Source organism: Diplotaxodon limnothrissa, linkage group LG16 (assembly GCF_057381915.1).
Source record: "Diplotaxodon limnothrissa isolate DT_005_m linkage group LG16, D_limnothrissa_male_GT1.1, whole genome shotgun sequence".
In the NCBI taxonomy this organism is placed as follows: Eukaryota; Metazoa; Chordata; class Actinopteri; order Cichliformes; family Cichlidae; genus Diplotaxodon; species Diplotaxodon limnothrissa.
In genome coordinates this window covers 38754027-38778359 of record NC_140611.1, presented here as the reverse complement: position 1 = coordinate 38778359, position 24333 = coordinate 38754027, and the positions used below count along the sequence as shown (strand labels likewise).

General features: G+C 41.9%; 1 protein-coding gene across 1 annotated transcript; it reads left to right on the top strand.

Moving 5' to 3' along the window:
- The first annotated feature begins 1861 nt into the window (after positions 1-1861).
- wnt10a (wingless-type MMTV integration site family, member 10a) lies at positions 1862-23657 on the top strand. Its single transcript, XM_085374961.1, has 4 exons — positions 1862-1923; positions 3492-3757; positions 8424-8797; positions 23154-23657. The coding sequence occupies exons 1-4, from the start codon at positions 1862-1864 to the stop codon at positions 23655-23657; spliced, it is 1206 nt and encodes a 401-aa protein (XP_085231087.1).
- Positions 23658-24333: the final 676 nt, after the last annotated feature.

The window sequence follows — 24333 nt, the reverse complement described above, 5'->3', positions numbered from 1 at the left end:
TTCCCTGAGCTTCTAAATTTGTGTATCGCAACTTAATTGCGTCTGAACGCTAAACTTGTGTAGTGTTTTACTACTTTGGTTACTCCGTTCTGGCAGAATGCTTGCTTCACTGCACTGGTGGGGAAAACCTTTTTATTTGTGGTTTCTAATTCTTTACTCTAGCCTGCTCATAAAGCACTGAGATGAGCGATATCATGTGGTGTTCATCAACCAGGGAGCTTTTTCTTAAACTTTATAGTCGTTTAAACAGAACGATTAAAGTCCATGACACACAGGCAAGGTTTGGACAGCAACGGGAGCCAGCAAGTTTAACAACGCCTCAGTTCTTCATGCTTTCATGCATAAGGACCTTCAGATTTACCAAACTTTGCAAACCAACATCCAGCTTACATCTTGGACTGTTTTCACGTGGATGCTTGAGATGGTCCGTGAAAAAAACTCCTTCCTCGGTTCTGAGAAAACTGTCCGCCCTGATGACGTCAGCAGGAGTGGTTGTGACTTTACTGGTTTCTGAGTTTGAAGAACTGACCTCGAGATTCTACCCGTTCTAAACAGTGACACTGACCATCACCATCACCAGACCCTAAAACCTATCAGGTAACTGTTACACCAGCTGTTCCACACATCAGGGGAACAGCTGGGTGGTTTTTCCACGGGCTTTTAAGAAATCCGACTTCCTTTTGCAACTAGAAGAGGTGCCCCCTGTTGGTCAACAGAAAAATGCAGATTTAAGGCGCTTTGCTTCAATCTTTTCGATCTGAAAGCCACCTCCATCCTGTATATGGAGCAAAGTGCATTCAGTTTATAGCTAGAAACAATTATGCTGCTGGTTGCATTATAGAAAGTGCAGTAGGCTTTGTGGGGCTTTACCCACAGCGCTTATACATGGAAATATATCTCAGGTACTATTGCCTTAATGTTGGACTGTTTTCTCAATATGTCTGCGTAATTTCACGGACGTGGACTCAGTGGAGCAGCCCTTCAACCACGAGTCTGAAATGAGTCATGGACTAATTTTTTGAAATAGTGGGTCAGTGGTAAGTTACGGGACTGATTATAAATCTCATTATAAATAATGTTTTTTTTAAATAAATAAAAATAAAAATAATTCATGAGGTTTGGATATTCCCTTAGAGCTCATAAACACCTTCAGCTTTAACATTCTTTTTTCCTCTTTGTCCACTTCTTAATCAAATTCATCATCGTCTTTCACAATCATCTAAGCAATCCACTAAATCAAACGCAAAAGAAAGTTTCGGTTTTGCGCGACTTTCCTCTTCATCCCCCATCCTCATCCTCAGCACCGCTCCTCAGAGGGCGCGGGCTAAGTGTTTCGGTTTTCTTATCTAGAAGGATCTCTATCCTGTTTTAACGAGGCACTTGACCTCCCTCGGCGCTCTCCTACTCCCTGAGTGACGCAAAAAAAGTGGGCTGGCGAAGCGCTAAGTGCAGCAGTTTAGAGGACTATCTGTGCGCTACTCCAGCAGACTTCACTTGGAGCGCCTATATAGGTTCAGTCGTCTGTCTCGGATGTTACACCAGAGCCTTGTCGGCGGAGATACCGGCATGAGAACGGATGCGTTTGAGAGGTTAAACACGGACTTTTCCTCAGACTTGTAACAACCCCCCGCTTCATTCATTAAGTTGGGAGGTTGATGAAACTTTTCTTGAATGAGTCTCCCGCCGCTGGCTGGCGCATCTGGATTCAGGTTAGTCGGAGCTGTCAAGTCCAGAGTTCAATTCTTCAGCCGGAGCCTTTTACCCCGTTTTTAAACTTTGTGGCGAAATACTGGAATTAGTTTAAACCAAACTCTTAATTTTGACAACTTTTTGTGAACATTTTTTATTGCAAGACACAAACATGGAAAACTCGGTCCTGAGAATGACATGCGTCCTGGTGGCTATCTGTCTCTTGGATAAAAGGTGAGTGAAATTAATACGGAATGCAGTAATTCTACTAAAACTTTAAGTCAAGCTGCTGTTTTAACGCAATTAAAGAACATCTTTCATCGAGCCTCCTTATTTGAACTTAAAAATCTGTTAACAGGATGTTGTGAGATGTCAGATTTATTTATCGACGTAAAATTTGTATTTCATTCATTCAGCTAAATGTTTCACTGACAGGTTGTCGGCGCCTAAAATATAAATATAATGAAGTGTAAACAGTTGTGTGCTTTCTTTTTTATTTCTATTTATTCTTTATTATCTTGAACACTTTTGCCCACATGCTGGTTCCAGCTGTAAAATTTGGAAAGGCAGCTTTTGAACTTGTGCTGCTCTTTACTCTCAGAGCCGGAAACACAACAGGTACCAACAGAAGTCAAACTGGAATTGCAAAGCCACAAAAAGCAATCCCACACTGAAAGTGTAACATGCAAATGAATAACATGCAGTGGCAAGTTGTTTTATTGATTGATTGATTGTTTTTTTTAATCGCTCCAAAGCTACTTTGCTTAGATAAGCGGCACACTGTGTGTGTGTGTGTGTGTGTGTGTGTGTGTGTGTGTGTGTGTGTGTGTGTGTGTGTGTGTGTGTTCCAACACTGACGACTTTTTCTTCTCTTTGCTTCGTGGAGAAGTTTTGCAGAAGACACTCTCGCAGGTCCCACGTGTTTACGAGACTATAAGCAGAGAGTGTGTGTAAATGCTGTCTCTTCCCCACACCTGTATTTGCGTGTGCATCTGGGAGTGCGCGTGGCTGTTTGTTGGCTGGCTGCATGTGCGGCACACACAAACCTGTGTTTTGCCTGTAAAGATCATGAAAAGAAAAGCAGGACAGCTTTCAGTCATCAGGAGCGCATCGTGTGTTTTTCTTATTGCTGCTGTTACTGTTCGTCTGTGGAGCACAAACGCGCTTTAGAGGCTGTCAGCTGAATTATTGCTGTTCACACGATTAACCTGAAACAGAAGCTGAGACAGTTGAGTGCAGAGACACACCTTACTGCTAATAACAATTTATGTGCTAAAGTATTTCCTCTGGTTATTTTATGTGGCAGGTACGTAGGTTTTTATTTTTGCCTTAATTCATTGTGCTGCAATAAAAACATCCTGAGTTAAGTATGCACATTTTTAAAGACTTTAAAGGCTTAATCATTTTTTTAAATATTACTTTTATTTAAACCAATGGCAAAACAGATGCACAATCATAAAGTGAATCAATCTGAAAAGTAGAACATACTAACAGATTAAAGAGTACAGTTCCCCTCCGAAACCACCAGCATCTGGAGATGTTTTTATCAGCGCTACCACATAGCACACACATTTGTGTATTTTGGGGGTTTTACAGGAATCGGTTAAACCAGGGACCAACAAGTCATGGCAGGGTGCAATGGAAAGTGGGTGTCGAGGTGACACCAGAGGAACATTAAAAGAAAACTTACGAGTCTCGCTATAACGAACCTTCGGAGACTAACATCAGTACACAGAAAAGACAGAAGATTTGACTTGCACATCTATCTTGTCAGTAACCTGATCTAAACTTGCTCCGTGCAGGGTAGACTCCAATGAAATCTTGGGCCTGAAGCTCCCCAACATCGACCCAATCCTGAATGCCAACACGGTGTGTCTGACACTGCCAGGTTTGACAAGGCGCCAGCTGGAGGTGTGCATGCGTAACCCAGACGTGACGGCTTCAGCAATCCAGGGAATCCAGATTGCCATCCATGAGTGCCAGCACCAGTTCAGAGGGCACCGCTGGAACTGCTCCAGCCTGGAGACTAGAAACAAAATACCCTACGACAGCATAGTCTTCAAAAGAGGTCAGTTTTAACCCAATTTTTCTACTTAAAAAATAAACTTTTAAAAGTCCCAATATATGAATTACACAAAATTTACCACACAGTATTGTCTAAAGCGGGTGAATGAGTTTAAAAGCTTCTTTTAGTGAACTATGAAGGTGAAATGTCACCACAGGTTACCAGGTATAAGTTTGCTCTTGAGTCAGACTGTGGTTTCCTCCTCAACTGCACTTCAATGAAGTACCTTGAAAGGATGGGTTTAGAAAGATTAGCTGCCACAGAGATACAAAAGCTCCCAAACAAAAGTTAATATATTTCCTCAAACAAGATTATAAAAAGAGATTATTTTCCACGTAGTTATAATTCATCAATGTTAACTCGGAAACAAGTCCTCCAAATGAACAGGTTATCTCTAGTTATCTCTCGTTCCTAGCAGACTGGTATCTGCTTTCTAACCACCTCGCTGAAGCTTCTCAATAACCCATTCAAAAGAGCAGGCAACTTCAAAAGCAGTTAGTCACCTTCAGATTACCAAGCCTCATGCATATCATTTTTCCTTGACGCTTTGTAGGGCTTGGAGCTTTGCAAGTCAGCCACAAAGGATGAAAGAGGAGCTTTAGAGTTGGGAAGCCTTCAGATGGTGTCATCGCAGGTTATTGACTGGAAAAGGCATCAATTTCTTAGTAGCCTGAGCACCTGGATAGATGCAACACACAGTGCGGTTGGTAGTTTGAGTCTTCAGTTTAGCTGGCCTTCGATTTTACTTTCATCTTAGGAGTTGCAGAAAATTGGTTGAGATGCTCACGTGTATTGCTTTGGCTTAGCTTTGTGAGTTTTTAGTGAAAGTCTTTCAAGACAAGCGTGAAAAACTGGCTTTTTTAAAATTTCCCAAAGAACGTTTCTCTGAGACACTAATGATGACCTTACCTATCATAAAAAAAATTCCTACCATCTCTGCAAGAAAAACCCTGGTTTGTAACCCTCACTGAGGACTATATCCTATCACTGCCATGAAATAACACAAAATATATAATAATTTTAGCTACAGTAAATACTTTCTCACCTCTGGTCTTGCTTTCACTCCTAACTGACTCATTGAAAAGCTGTTTGTCATTATTAGCAGAGGCAGTTGCTCGTTGTCTGGCATCCCTGGTTTGCCTCGGGTGCAGAAACTCCAAACCACTGACATACACAAGCTCTTTAAATCGTGTGATTCATCTGTTACATGTTGATACGATCCTCTCCACGCAAGCTAAAAAATGGATACAAGTTGACACGCTGCAGCCATCATTGCGTGCAGTTACTGTAAGCATGAATGCTTTTGAATAAGGGACGTTTTCAGAGGTGGATTATACAGAAGGTGAGTGCATGTATTCAGTGCAGCTCCTCCTGAAAAAACTCAAATACGCTCTCACTCGAGGCTCGTGTGTACCAAACTGGTATTTTCTTCCCACATCATGTAGTGCAGCAACAAGTTTATCTGTGGTGTTAAAAGCTCAGAATTGAAGAAAGTACTTCCAACTGGAAAACTCGCTTACTCGGCTACGTTTGCAGGGCTTTCTCAAATCCTACATGTGACGTTCTAAACAGGTTTTTGAATAGATTATCAGGTGCTCTACATTTTAATATTTATTCTGGTGTCACTGCATCGGATGGTGCTCGAATCCTGTCTGCTGATGGTTTCTCGATAACTTTTACGGGTCTATGTTCATTCCCATTTAGCCCGCATTAAAAACTAGGCTAAAGGGAGGGCCCAGCAGGACGGAGATGGACAGAAATAGGAGAATTGTTCCCTCTCTTTCTGTGCCTTTCTGCATTTCTTTTGCCATCTCGTTCTCTGTCGCCATGTCTCTGTGTTCCCTGGCTGGGCTACTCCTAATGCTTTTTCTTCCCTTGCCAGTGCAAGTGCTTGTGAATTTGCTCTCAGCACTTTCCCAACTCTCCGAGGCAAAAGCACAAACCTGTTTAGTCGGTTTCTGTAACACAAAGTGACAGTTTCCTTTGAATCTTTAATTCATTTTGCCAGTTCCTCTGCCATCAGTTCAGCCGGGCGTGCCACAGCCGGTGAATTATTTGTTAGATTGGTCAAGAGCTAAAACGGGCTTTCTAAGTATGAGGATGTGCTTAAGTGCCATGCTGCGCTCCTCTCCTGCTCAGTGTGGGTCAAGGTGGTTGGGTGGGGGTGGAGGAAGGTTGGGGGCTCTGATTGTGAGTCAGTGAGTCAAATTATTTATAGACGGTACAATTTTGGAGTGTGTGCATTTATTTCTGGGGTGTATTCAAAAGTATAATTGCTCCTATTTACATGTTAAATATTAAGGAAGCTATTATGTATTACTGTATGATATCAGTAGATCACATGCATTTCCTCTTAAGAGTCAAAGCAGAGTGAAAACAGAGATTAAAGGATATCGGCCATGTGAAAAATGAGGATTGCCCAATATCAGCAGTTTGCTCACAAGGTGTTTATAGCTTGTTTTTACTGCCTCCAGTTGGCAGCTTGTAAGGATGATGACTATCAGCTTCTCAGCCAGCCTCAGCTCACTGAGCTATTGAGGAGGATGTTACCACCGGTGGAGACGTTATTTCAGTTAGAAGAGCCATGTGAACATCTACTGTAGTTGGAAGCACAGTCATCATTCAGAATATGACAATATCCTGAAAACGTCCTTTTAAGTTTTAGAAACATTGTTACTGGACTCCCTCTGACTATCATGAGAACAGCATTTATTGTGCAAAGGCAAATATTTCTATGCATACAGCAACAAAAGTGTAAACTCTTACACCATATCTCACTAAAACAAATTAATCAGGGTTTTATTTTCAAATTTATTAATAAGGAAGTAACTTCAAACCCTGCTTAAAGGGGCAGATCCAGTTAAAAGCTTTTTTTATTTGACTCCAACAAGCAGCCTGAATCATTTCCCCTTCGAGCTCAGTGCTATAAACCCCTAAGTGGTTTCTTTTCATGTTTTCTTTACAAGTTTCCATTATAACCGTGGCCGGTGGGGCTGCTTTTATACAACCTGAGGGTACCTTGACAGGCAGTAAGCTGAGATCTAACAATAAACACTATAGAGGGCAGGAGTGCAAATGATTCTGTCACACTTTATCCTTCGGTATTCACGGATTCCACGATTAGATATGGATTTCTTTCTCTTTTTTTTAGCGTACGTCCAGTGCACGTGTGTGTGTAAGTGTAAGGAGAGGCTGCTATAACAGCAGTCTTATGATTTACAGGTCAGTCGTCGTCAGATACACTCTTACATGTGCTGCATGCGAGTTACGTCATGAAGAAAAAAAGGGATGCATTTAACTCTAATGTCATACGTGGATATTACACGCACACAGTCATTCATCTGCCTCCTTTACATGGATTAGTTCCTTTTGAGTAAATTTAAAATGATTACAAGGTGAAAGCTGCGGTACGGCATAATGAGCCTCTCTAAGTTAAACACATGTACAGCTCATTTGGTGGCGAGTTGTCATCCAAATAGAGGAAACGACAAAAGCAAAGATCAAAGTACAGCCAGCAATCAGCCCAAATTCAAAGACTAGTAACAGCCGGGTTAACAGTTAATAAGTCAATTTTACTTATATTGCACATTTTAAAAAGAACCCGGTTACAAAGCATAATAAACACAATAACTGAAAAAGTCGTCTAACCATGGTTAAGAACAATGGCTAAAAATAATCCAATAAGGGAGCAGTATGAAGGACTGACAGGGAGCTTGGCCCAGTCGCCTCAAGTTTGTAGGTGAGAGAAGTTGTTGGAATGACCTCACGGACCTGGAGGTAAAAGATCTGTAATCTTCTGTGGAGCTAATCCATGGAGTCAAGCTATCCTTAACAAGAGCAAGATTTTAGCTACAGCTGGGTGAAAGATCCACGGATGGAGTACGTGTGTGTGTGTGTGTGTGTGGTCGTGGAGGTTGTCACAGGAAGGAGTCACAGCTCTATTTAGTCACAGTGTGCGAGTACCCCGTGGGTCCTCTGATGGGAGTGGTGGAGCCTGCGAAGTTTGGAACACTGAATTGTTATTGTCCCAGATGTTTCCTCCGCTCTGAGTCTCGGCCTGTGCGTGTGTGCATGTAAAAAAGAAAAAGCTCTGCATGTTATTTATGATGCATAAAATAAAGAAAGCAAAATGTAAATGTGCTCTCAATCTCGAAATGAGGAAACTTTGAGCATGTAAATGTCGTGTAACACTGTAACTGAAATACAACTGTGGGGTATTTATAAAAATCAAAAATGTACAACAAGTAAAGCTTTGAATTGGTATCTTAGTCATATAAATGATCAGTCACTGCACATTTCACTTCTCTATCGCTCTTTTAGCCAGCAGTTTTCTCATTTCACTTTGGTTCCACATATATGATGATGTATTCTGCTTAAGAGTTATTAGAAATTCTCAAAGTTTGTCAACTCTGTCTCAAAGTGAAACACTTGCCTCTATAGCCACTGACATGGTCCTCCGGTTAATCTTTGTAAGAACTGATGATTCTTATGTTACTTCACACACAGCAGTAAAACACTGAGCACCATTTGAGAGCATACAGTCCATCTGGCATTTTAAATGAAAACATCTTTCCACTTCCAAAGTGTTTCCTGGTTCTGACACTTCTTATTACCTTTTACTTTCACATTAGCTTAAAACAACATGACTATGCTGCCCCTCTACCTGCAGGTTTTCGAGAGAGTGCCTTTGCGTATGCCATTGCAGCAGCGGGAGTGGTGCACGCGGTGGCCAACGCCTGCTCCATGGGCAAACTGAAAGCATGTGGCTGTGACGAGAAGCGACGAGGGGACGAGGAGGCTTTCCGTATCAAACTCCACCGCTTGCAAGTCGAGGCCATCCAGCGAGGGAAGGGTATGGTGCACGGTGTTATGGAGCACTTCCCGGCTGACCTGCCAGGGCCCCAAGACTCGTGGGAGTGGGGCGGCTGCAGCCCTGACGTGGAATTCGGAGAGAAGTTCTCACGGGATTTCCTGGATGCCCGTGAGACCTACAAAGACATCCACGCTCGTATGAGGCTGCATAATAATAAAGTTGGGAGACAGGTGAGTGAAAAGTGTGTGTTTGTGGGTCTTTTTTCCCCATGTTTGCATAACTGCTGCTATTTTGTTGTACTACATTAAAATATTTTAACATCAGACACACAATTTACGACAGAACAAATGAAAAAAAAAAAAAAGGTCAAAGGGCCGATTGTAGATACTACACATCCGCTTCTGTCCTGTATCAGTTTATCAAAAATTACGTGTTTTCAGCTGTTATGAACATTTTAGAGGGTCAGGGGTTGTGTTTCAGAAGTGTTTCATACTGCTACTACTACTACTTATGTGAGGTTTAGGTTCATGTGGTCGTTGCAATTGAGTCCTTCCTCAATAACGTCTAAAGATTTAGAGAACTGGTAAAATAAGCGATAAGAGTAAAAGTAAACAGTTATCAAGCTTTAACATAGTTATATTAGACTGTATGGTCACAGGGGACGTCAACTCAAAAGCATGGATGATGCTCAACTAAGCAGTAGAACCAGTAGAATCTCATAAAAACTACTTTTAAATCTCAGAAGGTTGATTCTGTTCATCGGGACGTTTTCAGTGGGAGAAAAGTTTCATCATCATCAGGTGACTTCTTCAGTCTCAGCTGACTGCAGGTTTCAATCTTATAAACAGGGCATTTGCACAATCACTGAAACCAGCCTACTGAAGGAACAATGAGCTGTGAGGTCAGTTATTAATATGCAAATAGTCCAACATGTTCTCATCCCAAAACCTAACATGCGACGCCATGTGGCAAATTGTCGGGATGTTACGCTTTCGGAAACATGAGAACCGTTTGGAATGAATCTACACATGTACATTTGTTTTACTTTCTCATCATTAATCACTTTGGAAAACAGTAGCTAATACGATTAAGATTGTGGTTAGTAGGGATGGGTATCGTTTAGGTTTTATCCGATACCGGTGCCAAACCGGTACTTTTGAAACGGTGCCGGTGCTTAAACGGTGCTCAAACCGGTGCTTAAAGAATGGAGAACACAAAATTGGTCCAAAAACCTCTCATGTTCAGCTGTTTTTTTGTAAAAAGATAACAATGTTAGCCTTTTCTGCAGCTATGGGGCATATATGGTATCACTCTTGGCTGGAAGCAGTGCTTAAACAATGGAAAAAACACAAACTTTGTCCAAAAACCTCTCATGTTTAACTGTTTTCCACTTTTTCTTTGGTCATTTTAGCCTTTTTGGCCAGGGTGAAGGGAGTATCTGCCATCAAACAAGAGGACAGCCGCATGTAGCTACGACGGTGTTTGCTAGTTCACCTTACATGCATTAATGTAATCACGTGGTTAGCCTACTCAACGTAAATTACACACGAACAACATTAAGCTACTCACGCAGAGAAGAACGGCTGCTGCTGCATCATCATCCTCATCATTTCTGCTACACTGGCAGGGCTAGGGGCCAGGACTCTCCTCTTCGGGTTTTTGGGGGATGTTGCTAACTCCGGTCCGATAACAGGCACCACACCCGCAGTAGATGTGCTCGGTGTGAGGTCTCGCAGCAAGCTATCAAATACAGTGCATTTCTCGGCTTTTAAAAAAAACGCTATGCGTCGCCAGGTGTTTCATCGGATTCGAGGTGTTACCTCCTTTGACAGTATCACAGTATCAGCTTAAAGCACTTGTTGCTGCTGAGTTTGCATCTTTTGCTGTGAAGTACAGCCAGACTTTTGACCGCTTCACCTTGGGCATTTTTAATCTGTAGCTCTGCTCTAAAAGAACGTACGTACCTGGCCCCGCCTACTATCCTCGGAAACGTAAAATGATTGGCTGGAATCTAAAGTGTATCACAGCTCAGGAAAAAAAAGCACCGAAATAAAGCACCGAAATGTGCTCTGCTTTTCGGTCTGGTTACTACCGTTTATGTCAGAACCGGTGCCATCATGGCACCGGATACCGGCACCCATCCCTAGTGGTTAGGGTTAGGGATAAGGTCATGGTTAGGGTTGGAATACACGGCTGGAACGTGTGTTACCGCCAGGAGCGTCATTCTATTGGATTCCATTCACAATCGTATCATAGGAACGCGGAAGTTACCTTTCGCGTTCCTATGGGATGCCTCAGGACATGACAAACCCTCAGTATGTTACGCGTTGGGAATGACAGTGGTCTCAATAATCATGTTATGGGACTAACTGACCTTTTATGGTCCCTTGGATGAGCGACGAATCGTTTCTCCCACCGAAAACATCCAGATGAACAGAATCAACCTTTTGGGGTTTACTTATCTGGATAACTGAGTGCGCATCAAGACAAATACTTTTAAAGTTTATTGGCTTTGTCCCACACTAACCTTGTCTAACAAAAAGTGACTCTCAGTGTTTGATGTTTGATGTTAGAATTCAGAAGCAACTTTTGAAGCGCACTTTATGAATTCTACTTTATGCCTAACACACATTTGTAAGGTTTAGTGTAAGCTTAACTGAAACTTAAATTTATGGCGTGTTGTGAAAGTGATGAAAATAACTGTGTTATTTTGTTATTAAGGGTAAAAGTAGCACGAGCTTGAATGGTTTTGACATATTTGTCCTAATTATTAGCACATTACTTGAAACACCGTGTCTAAACGGTTCAGTAGGACAACTTGACTGAAGAATCGTCTCTTCAGAGAAAAAACAACTTCACCATCAAGCCGGTCGTCTTCGCCGGTCGAGGGCGAGCTGTCAGCCCAGATGAACTGCTTTGTTAAAATGGGCCTCATATCCTGCTGGTCATTTTAATTAGCATCAGATCAGTCAGGATGTCATCCAAAGCAGCAATCATCCAAAACACAGCACGTCACTGATTGTGTGGTTTACAGTACAGCGTTCGGCGTATTTGGGGTATTTAGGACACAGCACAATACACTAAATGAAAAGCACCTGTATTTTCAAAACTTTGAAAATTTTGATTGGGTTTCAAACGATGGAATAGAAAGATGTAAATGACCGTGATAAGCAGCGGCAACGTCCAGCACTGCGAGGGCAGCAGAGACGAGAAGCGGGCGTAAATTGCTCATTGTTCCCCATTTCCTCCAGAGTAATTTGGGCCTGTATCTTTTCATCAGTTTACTTCTGGTTTCCTTGATTATGCAGACAAAACACAAATGTGGAGTGCGTAAGCCGAACTCAACAACAGCTGGCCTCCCTGTAGTAGAAAGAGTGATAAGGTGACATAACCTCCAGTCAGTACGGTGGAAATGTGAGTAAACAGAAGCGGGGGCTGAAGTGAAATGAGTAATGAAACAGTGATTCATTTTTCTTTTGTGCATGTTTCATTGCGTGCATGTTGCTTTTAATTATTTTGAGGTAGAAAACTGAATCGTGCGCCGTGTTATTGCAGCACGTTCCAGGTTGTCTTTCTTTTCTGTCAATCATTTGCTGTGTATTCATTTCTTCATTCAGGGAAATCTGTTCCTGTGAGCTGTGGTTTGGAGTTCTTCTATGTGCTAACGAGAGCAAACTAATGGGCTTTAAAAAGTTGCATTTATAGCACATACAGTAAACTCACTGGCAACGTGTTAGTGCTGAGTCAGGCCCTCTTTTGCCTTCAGATCTGCCTGAATTCTTCGAGGCACAGATGGAAACCTTCCCCCGAGATTTTGGTTGATATTAAGAAGACAGCGTCAGATTTTGTGCTGCACATCCATGATGGGACTCTTCTTTTCACCACATCCTAAATGTGCTCTGTTGGACTGGGATCTGGTGACTTTGAGTACAGTGAAGCAGTTTGATACGATTGAATCTTTGTGACGTGTTGCGTTTTCTGGCTTGAAGTAGCCATCAGAAGATGGTCATACTGGGATGGGCGTGGTCAGCAACAACACTCAGGTAGGTTTGGAATTTAAACTATGCTCATGTGGCAGGAAGGTGCCCAAAGCGTGACAAGAAGTTACGCGCCATGTGATCGCACCATCAGCAGCAGCCTGAACTGTTGATACAGTGTGAGATGGATCATGTTTTTTACACCAGATTTTGAGCCTACCATGTAAATCTCACAGCAAAAATCAAGGCTCTCAGAGTAGTTAATGTTTTTCTCACCTTCTGGTATCATTTTTGGTGAGGCCGTGCAAATTGTAGCCTGTTCTTAGCTGACATGAGTAGCATCCGTGTGGACGTCTGCTGCTCTTCTTAATTGTAGCAAGCAGTTATTTATCTGCTATCAGCTCAAAGCAGACTGAGCATTTGTCTCTGACCGCTGGCATCAACAAGGCATTGTGACACAGAAAAACTGCTCCTCACTGAATATTTAGTCTTTTTGAGACGTTCTCTGTAACTCGTTGTCATGGTTTTGTGGGAACATCCCAGTAGATCACCAGATTCTGAAATCTTTAGACCAGCTCATCCGGCACCAGCAACAATCAATTAAATCACTTTTCTGATATTTGATTTAAACATCTGAAACTCTCCCATGGATGCCGTTTCTTATTATTTAATCGTGACCTTTGACCTTAACTGAGCCAAGTGAGGCCTGCAGTTTTTTTAGATGTTGTTCTGGGCTCTTTGTGATGCACTGGATGAGTCGTCGCTGTGCTCTTGGAGTATATTTGGCAGGCCGGTCACTCCTGTGAAGGTTTACCACTCTTCCAAGTTTTCTCCATGTGTGGGTGATGGCTCTCACCGTGGTTCACTGCAGTCGCAAAGCTTTACAAATGGCTCTGTAACTTTGAGCCTACTTTACTTTGTCAGACAGGTTCTAGTGGTTTAAATGATTTCTTGATTCAGCAGGTCTGGCAGTAATCGGGTCTGGGTGTGGCACTTAAATTGAACTTAGCGTTCTAAAAATGTGGTTAATCACAGTTAATTCATGATTTAACAAGCGGCGCAGTTACTTTTTCATACTTTTGCATTAATAAAGGAAATCATCATTTAAAAAGTGCATTTTGTATTTATTTGGATGATCTGTGACTAATATTAGGATTTTTTAAAATCTAAAACATGAAAGTTTGACAAATAAACAATATATTTGTTACACAGGCTGTTAGCTAAGTAGCAGAGATAATTCAGTAACTAGCGAACGTCCCATACATGCATTTTCCATTTGCTAGCTTTGCATAACTTGTTTCCAACATTTGTTGCTAGGAAACATAATAATAGATAACCGTTTCAATAATAAAGATTTAATTTCAGGTAGGACAAGTGAAAACATTAAGCCATTGTGTAACTGTTTTGAAAAAAAAATTTTTTTTTTAGTAAAAGATATTGAAGCGATTACACGTTATTTCCTTTTTCCTTTGTTTGTTGGTGCAAATCAACTTTATCATTTTTTTACAATGACACCTGACGATATATCGGATATCATTGTCACCAACTGTTGACTCTAGATAATCTCCTTTGACTGACGTGATGACTGACACAGATACCAGTGACTTCATTAGCCTTATATACAGCGCTTCTTTATTATACATTTGGCGTAACCTTAATTTGTTTTTTTTAAAGAAACAAACAAAAAGATTAAAAACGAGTTTATCAGCCACACTTTCATCTTGCAGGTGAGAACAGCAACAACAGCTCAAAGAAAAACAACCTATAACTGGCAACATACACTTTAATTTCCTTTACAGTTTAGTGTTTAAAGGAGGGTATTTTGAAATTCTGTTTATTGGTTTCCTTTTTGTCACATGACCTCGTTGGAGTAAAAATCTTTTACTGTTGGCTAATCTGGTTATCCAAAACTGAAAACAAAAACTATTAGTTGGACTGGAGTGGGAGGATTTTGAGATTGCAAAACTTGCTCAGTGGATACTTTTATGGTAAATATTCTTAAAACTAGTCTTCAAATATCAAACCCACCCCAGCTACAGGGGCTTCTCAAAGGGTCTCACCAACTTGTTGGGTTGCAATAACTGCTTAAGTGATGAGACACAGAGGCCGTCCTGTGCTGGAAAAAAGGCAAAGATCAGAGAGAAAGGGAAACCAAGAGAGGAGGTGGAGCAGAGGGTAAGGTTAGGAAAAAGACAGGGAGTAACAGAGGACAAATTTATGAGTCATCACAGAGGTGGTACTGTGAAATACTGATAGGTGCAATAAAACCCTCGCAACACACACACACAGCTCCTAGAATCAAACAGAAAGTACTGACAGGTGGGGCCTCCTCAAAATAATGGCCACCCTTCTCTGCGTGTCTTTTGCTCCCACCTACCCGCCATCACCACTTCACCTCCTTCCACCCCCTGCCCGACTCCCCTCTTTCAGAGCAGCAGTCTGTTAGCAGAGGAATGCGGTGGTTTTTAGCGGGGTGTGCATGTCGCCTCATGCCCACCCCAAGGTTCTCACGACGTCCCGTCTTGTTTTTAGCCCTAATTAGTGGCTGCTGGCAGTTTGGAAACAGATGTTTAAAACCCTGCAAAAGATTTTAGACTTCAAACACCAGGGCGGAAAGTAGAAAGAGATTCGCCCTTCCTTCCCTCCCCTCTTCCCCCTCTCCTGCACTGCCTCCTCCAACCTCTTTGCAACAGGCCTTGCTGCAGAAATATCAGAGTACACTTTACGTATGCGCACAAGCTTTAATTTAATTAAAATAAGAGATTTAAATAAATAAATACTATATAACAATTATTACAGAACCAGCCTCTCCAGCCCCTCAAGCACAGTCCCTCCCTTTGTTTGTTCCTCTGGCTTTCTCCAGTTAAACAAACAAACTCCCGTTCAGCCGTTATAAGAGCGCTTTTAAAAGGCCGGCGACATGTTTTAAGAGTTTATGACATGGAAACTCATCATCCCAAAGTACATTTCTTGGCAGACTCACAGCGTTCTTATCAATCATTTAAACAGCACACCTCAAAACAAATGCTTGGCACACGTTCTTGTGTTCGTGTTGCAGAGCTTAGAGCCATTTCGAGGTGCTGTTGAATCCTGCCTGTTCATTAGGCAGGTGGTGACAATGTAACAGTCTGCTGAGTTACTGGCAAACATCTTCTTCATAATTACAATTTACCATCAGGGCCTGACTTCAGGGGAGTAAGACGAGATGGTGTGTTGCTTTACCGGGAGTAAACTATACGTTTCAACTCCTCTTCAACCCCTTTTCGAGCATGTGCAACTGGCAACTCGCACTTAAACATTGGTAAACATTTGAACGCTTGCCATGACTAAATCATAATAAAGTTGTGTTCATGATAGCACTTGTGTCTCTGGTATTTCATGGACGCAGGTGAGCTTGCAGCAAGTGCAGCGCTACGTGACGGGGTGCAACACTGCAGTTTTGGCTTTGAAGTAAGAATAAAATTGCAGGTACCCTTCATCACCCGTATTTGCGAGCATGTCAGGTTATGACGGGATAAATAGGTGTGTTTGTAAGAGGGACTTAAGTCAAATCCTTCAGATCTAATGGGATTGCTCAAAAATTGGAAATGGCTTAGCAAAGATGGTGCAATATACTGAAGAGATGGGGAGTTTTGGCATCTACCCACACTGTTAGCCCAAGAGTAGGAGGACACAGAGAAGTGCATTGTATTGTTAAGTAACACTCTGGCAAAGAAAACTGCATGTAATTAGATTCAATAAGCCAGTATTCAGTATTATTTTGTAGTGTTGATGTTTCCGGGCAATTGAAGACTTACTTTGTGAATTTCAAGGCATGACGCTCCTTCAGCGGGGCACCGAAGCTCCTGTAAGATTTATCAAAGTCATAATTAAGTCATTATGAATCTGAGCAGCAACCCTTGGAGAATCATCCCAACCAGCTAAAGTGGGACTCTTACATCTCTTCACGGCTAATATAACCCTGGAGCGATGATGAGCTGTTCTTTGGAAGCCAGTTGTGTTAATGGACTCTGAAACCACACGTGTGCGTGCGTGTGTGTGATCAAAAATAGAAAGATTAGCCCTGCAATCCTCAGACGCCATATCATCAGAGGAAGGCGGGGCATTCCTGAGTCCTGACAGTACCGTCTGACCTAACACACACTCTGTGGCATGTATGCATAAGCATGCGTACACACAGATACACACAAAAGTGCACAAGGAGGCAAACGCTCCATAGTTCAACAGGTGGAAGTGCTTATGCTGGTAATAACATTTTATTAGAGTCTCTAAATAAGTAGCTGTGGACAGCGTCTGCAGCTAACAGAGAGTAAACGCTGTACATACAGCTGCAAATTCACACGCGGTCTGTGGAGCGCAGATATGGAGCGCGTTTGCTCAGGAAAAGCATGTCACTGCGTCTGCGTGGTTGCGTGTGTGTTTGTCTGCATACGCTTAACTGTTCTTTTGAAGCGAGGCGTTTGATTTGTTTAAAGTGATGTCTGGGTTTAATGTGTTGCTGTGGGATTTGTTTGTGTGCTTTGATATCGCTCCGGCTTGCTGCTTGGCTTTAAAAGTCCTTTAGTAGGTTTTCTTTGAACTGACAAACACAAGGCAGCATGCAGACTAGTCTGCTGTTTATCCACTTAACTGGGTCGACGGTGGGACACGCAGACGTTAGATTAGGATTTTCCCAAATACAGTCGGTGGTGATGACACGAGGATCGGCCACCGATTAAATTCAAAGCACCCAACGAAACAGGGAATATCATTTTTATGACCGAGTTGTGTTATTAGAATATTGCAGAAATTGTTTTTTAAAGTAGATGAAGACTGATAAAAAAAAGACGGAACTTATACTCACAGACAAACTAAGACAATGTTACTTTGTGTCGAGCTGCAGGACTTTCCCTGAGCTGTTCACCAATTGTTTTATTACAGATGAGTCAGTATTGACTAAGGATGACAATCCTGCTGTAACATTAGGCTAAAAGGAGTGTGGTAATACTTTTACCTTTAGCATACTGCGATCCTGGATCACAGCGTGTGTTATGAGAGAGCTGCCAAGGGCAAGTGCACGCAAGAAATGGAAAAGTGCCTCATTATGTGCTCTATGAAAAAAAACAAAAACCCTCCAATTACATACAGAGGTTTGTTAAGCACACAGGTAAAAATTCACTTGACACATGACGTACTTCTTTTTTTTGTAACACAACACGAGTCATTAAATAAGCAAATGTGTAATAATACTAACAATATTAATAGTAACAGACTGGTAAGTTGTCCACGGTGGACCCTACCATCTCCCTGTGATAGCTAGAAGAGAAACCCCCATCTCCCCCCCACTCCCACACCACATGCATGTATATGAATGGCAGCCATCACTGCCTGTTAGTGCCCTTTTTTTGTTTTCCAGTTAAACGCATAAAGTGCCTAAAATACTCGTTCTATTAATTAATGCACTCTGACCCATACTCAGGCGCTCTTTGATCTCTACTTTACTTCATCCACCCGTGCTCGTTGCACAGTAGTCTGCTTGTACTTTCCCCCAGTCTACTGTGTTATGTAGCCTACGGTCCTGGTCTGCCACCAACATGCTGTATTTGATCTCTGTCTGGGGTTATTTTATAGATGCCTGTCTCTCTAGCCAATTAAAACCTGCCAGATGTTTGTCCCTAACTGTGGTCCACTTTGAAGAAGTCTGTTGTGTATGTGCTGGGTAAACCAAAGCATTAGTCATAAAATGGCATTTATTAATAAATTCTTACTCCAGTGCTTTGAAAGGATAATGTTTAATGCAGATAACTATTCTTCATCAAATGCGTTACAAGGATTTAAGACCCAAGAACGCAGTGAGCCGCAAATTAAGATTTCTTGTTTTCTCTAAAAGCCGGCAGCTGTTTTATTTGTTTAACACATTGTCCTTTTTTATTCTTCCCAAACTCTGGCTGCAGTACCTGAGCACACTAACAGAAGTAAGTGTCACTCAAGCTGTGTGTATGTCCATCTCTCGTTGCCAAGACACTCCCTGCTGACAGGTTTGATACTGCTGACCACAATCTAATCTATACGGCTGATAGGCAGGCGATTTGTGATAACACCCACGCACACTTCTCTCTCAAACAGCCTTTGTGTATCTAATCCTTTGGCTCATCTCCTCCTGTCAGCCTCTTTTCCTCTCTCCACCCTTCACCTCTGAATTTACCTCACATTCCTTCCTCCACGGGCCCTAAATGCCCTCGGGGTTCATTTTCACGATCAAAGATTTTTACATCTACAATGACACATAAAAAAATAATTTAATCAACATTTCAAATGTAATCTCGGTACACAGTGAAAACACAATATTACTGCACATGACCATCTATGTCTGCTGTGCATGTTTCCTGCACAGGTAGTGTAGAGCTGCGTGCAGGAGCAACAAGGTCAGCAACATATTTGGTATTCATGTTAAATAAACAGCTTTTAGCCAATGCCGGTAACTTTGTTTTCTTTCAGAGAAGGGTTAAGTGATTAGCGTGACAAACCAGGGAAGGACAAACGGTAACCGGTAAGACCGACTCGGGCAGTGAACACAAGTGTGTGCATTATTGTTTCCAAACTATCAGACTGCCAGAGTGGTGTCAACAAAAGTTTGGCCTTTTCAAATGAAAATGTAGCGCCCATCATCTAACTAAATATACTGATATATATTCTTACATTTTTCTGTGTTACTTGTCTGTGTCTCCTTTGTTGCGCAGTGTAATTGCCCCAAGGGACAGATGAGTAGGAGCAACTGTAAGAAACCAAAAGGAAAAAATAACAACCTTTCATCTGGTCATTAATCAAAACAGCCTCATTCTTGGAGCCATCTAGATCTGGAAAAGTACACTTAATATGTTGATAAATGAAGAGGGACAGGGGGAGCTCATTATGTTAGAACGGTTACCAACACAAAACCTCATTTTAGACCAGCTTCTTCTATAAATAGATGAAGTCAACAAGTGAATGTTGTTGACTTTTTTTTCTGTTCATCATCTGTCAATTCATCCTTCGTGAAAAAGAGGAGTTAGCGCTCAGTGAAGCCACAGCAATTATTAGATGTGACAAAGATGTCGTATTATTAAAGGTAATGTCATTCATCTGGGTAAAATAACTCACTCGGGTGCCCTTGTCTTTCTTTCTACTTGCATAAAATGTCCTTTACCAGTGCTCCTCTGATGATCAGATGAACCAGCGTCACACTGATTTCATGTTACCTCGTACGTGCCTTTCATCTGCACGTCAGAAGAATATCTTACATCTCCCACACACATCAATCACTTTTCACCAGCAGTTATTTTCTTTTGTTGAGGCTTTTTTCAAACTTTACCCAGTCAGACGACAGGGTGTGCACCATGCCTCGTGTTTAAAGAATAAATACACCCTGAACAAGAACTCAGACATTATTCCTTTGATGCTGCTTTGACAGATGTGTTAAAATTTAAATGGAAAGAAAGACGCTTCCCTGTGAATCTAGCCAAATGTTGCAAGATGCAGCAGAAATGCAGCAAAAATTTGGACACCAAGTATCGAAATCTCTTGCAAATCTGTTTGGCTGCTTTCTCACTTTATATCAGAAACCAAAAGCAAAACAAAAACTGCAAAGTTAATATTGCTGCATCGGTCTGAGTTATCAGAGTATTTGTAGTTTGGAAAAAAGTGAGTGGAAGACTTGAAACACCTACTTGCCTTTTAACCAGCGTGAGAGCAAGGTTCAAAATGTTGTCTTAGAGATGCTCAGTGTTGTCGTTACAGGAACTGTCCATGTGCCAGCCTCGGTCTTCACATATCTGTTCAGTTCTGTTTTATTTATGTTTAACAGTCATCTCAACCGTGACTGTGACCCGGCGACTGTTGAGATCAAAATGAAAGTTTGGCAACAAGTGCCATCGAGGAAATCCCGGGTACATGGCTGATACGAAACCTTTGCAAGATGCCCTTTAGTTCTAAAAGTTAGGGTATGATTGTGACCGTGCAGCGATGGGTCGAATGCATGCTGCTCATGGATGTGAAAAGCAAACGTTGATGCTGTCTTTAGTGATGCATCAGAATTCATTCACAGAAGCCTAGAAATCTGTGGCCCATTTCTGCAGAGTTCCTCACTCTTCTGACTCTTTGAGCGTTCGTATCATCAGCCTTCTCCCGAGGAGGAGCGTGCTGTGCTGATTTCACTTCTGCAGCTCTCTGTGTGGATTTGCTTTGTTGCACTTTGAAATTTAGATATGGAAGCCAGTCGTGCTGTGCAACTGACTGATTATGCACAGCACGCTAATCTCCATATGCACTGAGCATCTCAAGAAAAGATTTTCTTTTATGTGAATTTCTCCACTCTGATAAACATGAAAGATGTTTTTAGGGATGCTGCTGTTCTTCTCCGGCAACAATATCTCATATTGAGAAAGAAACTTTCTCTTTAAGCTGGTTGTTTTGTTGTTTTACTGTTCTTTGAAAGCTCTGTCCTGCTGTGAATATACCATCAAACAGTAGCAATGTGGATGCAATTATGACTCCTAGGTCAGTTTGTCTCTTTAAGGTTTAAGTGGGTTGGAGCGTTTCATGATTACAGACTTTGCTGTGTGTTTAAGGCCAGCACGTTTGTGATTCTGGGGTTGCCTCTGGCCTCATGTAAAAACTGAGCCAGAAGTTACAATGTGAACTCAGTGCAAGTGCCGCTTGAGCAATTATAGTGTTGTTTACCATAAAGCCGTACAGCATCTAGTACAGCGTCTCCTCGCCACTGATCACAGCGTCTTGAAACTTATCTTTCAACACTCCCAATGACAGTGTAACCATGTTTATCCAAAAAGCACACTCCTAAGTCACTTTCTGTTATTGTAGCACATTATGAACATACAGTGATGGGCAAGGTTAAAATATTTTGCATTCTTTTGCACGATTGTTATAATATAGCATCTAAATGGCTTTAAAGTGTAGTATCGGTGCCTCCAACGTTTAATTTTCTCCACTTAAAAGACTCATTACTGGCAAGCTTGAGTGATGGCAGAAAAACATATCTCCAAACATAAACATGTATTTTCAAACACTATATGTAGGATTTTGCAGCTTTAAACGGATGCATCACATCCTGATGTGTTTGTGCCGTTACTCATGTTTTTAATATTACTGGTCACCTTTGAACTTTGCCAAGTAAAGGCGTGAGTCATCTGTTCATGACAAACATGTGAAATGCACATGAAAAGAAAACCCTCGTGTTTGCCACCGAGGCAATGTTAGCTCAAGTCGGAAACCCACAAAGCACAGCATGAAACAGTGTGCTGCACACACACACAAAAACCCTCAAAACATTACGACGTTTACAAATTGGTCCTGCTACCTCTGCATAAAACAGACGACTGGGTATTTGATTTTTGGCTTCCATCCTAATTGGCCAATTTTGGTAGGTAACAAGATTTTAAGACTTAAAAAGCTCAATAAAGGTTTATCTCATGTTTTTTCTGTACTTTCTATTTTTCCTCTTTAAAAGATTAGATGGTAGTTTTACCATAAAATTTACAAACACAAAAAACAGAGCTTAACAATACAAAAGCAGAGGAACAGCTCAGGCTTTTCACCACATACATAAAAATGTGAATATAGACAAATAGCCACAAACACCTTTTCTGAAGCCATGTATTGATTTTTGTCTGATTCCACCTAAAGTGAACAAGTGTGGGTGAAGTTCTTGTTTTTTCATGTGTATGAGAGAATAAGCACCCTTATTGCTAGCACATGTGTAGCATGTCTTTAATTGTGCGAGTGTCCAGCCTGCGCCAGTGTGTTGATAGGGGTGGCAGCAGTATCATCTGTCAGTACTCTGGGTGGCCTGGTGTTCCTGTTGGTAATTGGATCTTAAAGTTTAGGGCTGGTGATGACTGATAAACATTCACGTGCACACACACACACACACACACACGCACTGAGATGCACCGAGGGTTTGTCATGAGTGATATATGTGTACGCAGATCCCGCACCGTTCGCTATAACGGGATATTTTGTTTGTTTATGTGTGCAGATTTGGATTGTAGACTCCATAAACATTCTTTGAGGCTTAATGTAAGAATTAAATTGTGTGCAGTGTAGTAGTGCAGTGTTTTCGTATACTGTATCAGGGCCTGCTCAATGAGCAGATCTAGCTGCTGATGTCCGTGCAGTTCCATTGGACAGCCTTAAACTATTAAAGTGAAAATATGTAAATAGTGTTATGCTCTGATGCCTAATGTGCAGCTACATGTGGGTTATGCTCAGAGTCTCTACCTGATGCCAAAAGATGAATAATGACAGCGCTATCTGTTTGGGTGATACCTGCATCCATGTGTGTTATTTGATAGCAGCATATTTAACAACATACTGAGAGTCAGACCACCTGGATTCTTCAGTATGGAGCCAATGTTCCTTCAAGCATTTCATTTCATTACTAGGACAGTGGCTTGCATGGTGAAATAAAGTCAGTACAGCAACACCCTTCATCTGTATATGTTAACCTTAAAACAAAACCAGTAATCGAGGCAGGTGTTAATCTTCTTTTTTTCTTCTCTCTGCTCTTTTCCTCGCCTCTGCTTCCTTCCTCACTCCATCCTACTCTCTCTCCTTTTCTCTGCGTTTTTCCCAGGTGGTGCTCGACCACATGAGAAGGAAATGCAAGTGCCATGGGACCTCGGGGAGCTGCCAGCTGAAAACCTGCTGGCAGGTCACTCCAGAGTTCCGGGTGGTGGGTTCAATCCTCAAAGAACGCTTCCACATTGCCACGCTTATCAAGGCTCACAACCGGAACACTGGACAGCTGGACCACTCCCATCACAACAACCATCATCACCATCATCAGCACAATCACCATCACCATCGGCGGCGACCCAGCATCAACGAACTAGTCTACTTTGAAAAGTCACCAGATTTTTGCGAGCGAGACCTGGGCTCGGATTCAGCGGGCACACAGGGCCGGATCTGCAACAAGACCAGCCCGGGCATGGACAACTGTGAGAGTCTGTGCTGCGGCAGGGGCCACAACATTCTGCAGCAGACGCGAAGCGAACGCTGCAACTGCAAGTTTCACTGGTGCTGCTACGTGGTCTGTGAAGAGTGCCGGATAACAGAGTGGGTCAGCGTCTGTAAATGAAGAAACACACACCAAAAGGCTAAACAAACAAAACGGAGAGAAAGAGACATTTTTTAAGCCAGAATATTACTTTGAAATGGGGACGTGACCATAAGTTGTGTGCCCGTTCTTTTTTGCGGTGGACTGCAGTTTTTCTTTGCAGAGAAGATGTGCAAGAACAGAGTGGGAAGCAGTTGAGCCAGCAGAAAGATAGAAGTGTATGTTGGTAAAGAATGTGCACATGCAGCATATGTGAAAAGGTGCCACAACTCAAAGACCTTGGATGTATACTGCCTTCATCACGAGGTCGAGGAACATAGTAATTTAAAGATACAAATCTGAAATAAATTCAATATATTGTGACTGGCACAGAGCTGCATGAGAGTCAAGTGAGCAAAGAGGAAGTTTAAAGTAAGTAGTAGAGAGAAAGTTTGCAGGGGGAACATAAGATCTGCACAAAACTTAAACTCAAGTATATTTCTGAAACAGATCGTACACCAAAAAGTTGTCCCTCGATCCTCAATTGCAAGTACCATCACTTATAGCATAGCATAAATCCAGCCATGGTTATTATTTACCTTGTCTCCTTGTCTTTATCTGCTACATGTAGAGGCAAAACGTCAGGACTCATAGTGCACACAGTTTGACAAAGCACTTACATATCTGGGGCACTGAAGGATTTTATACCTTGTTTAAG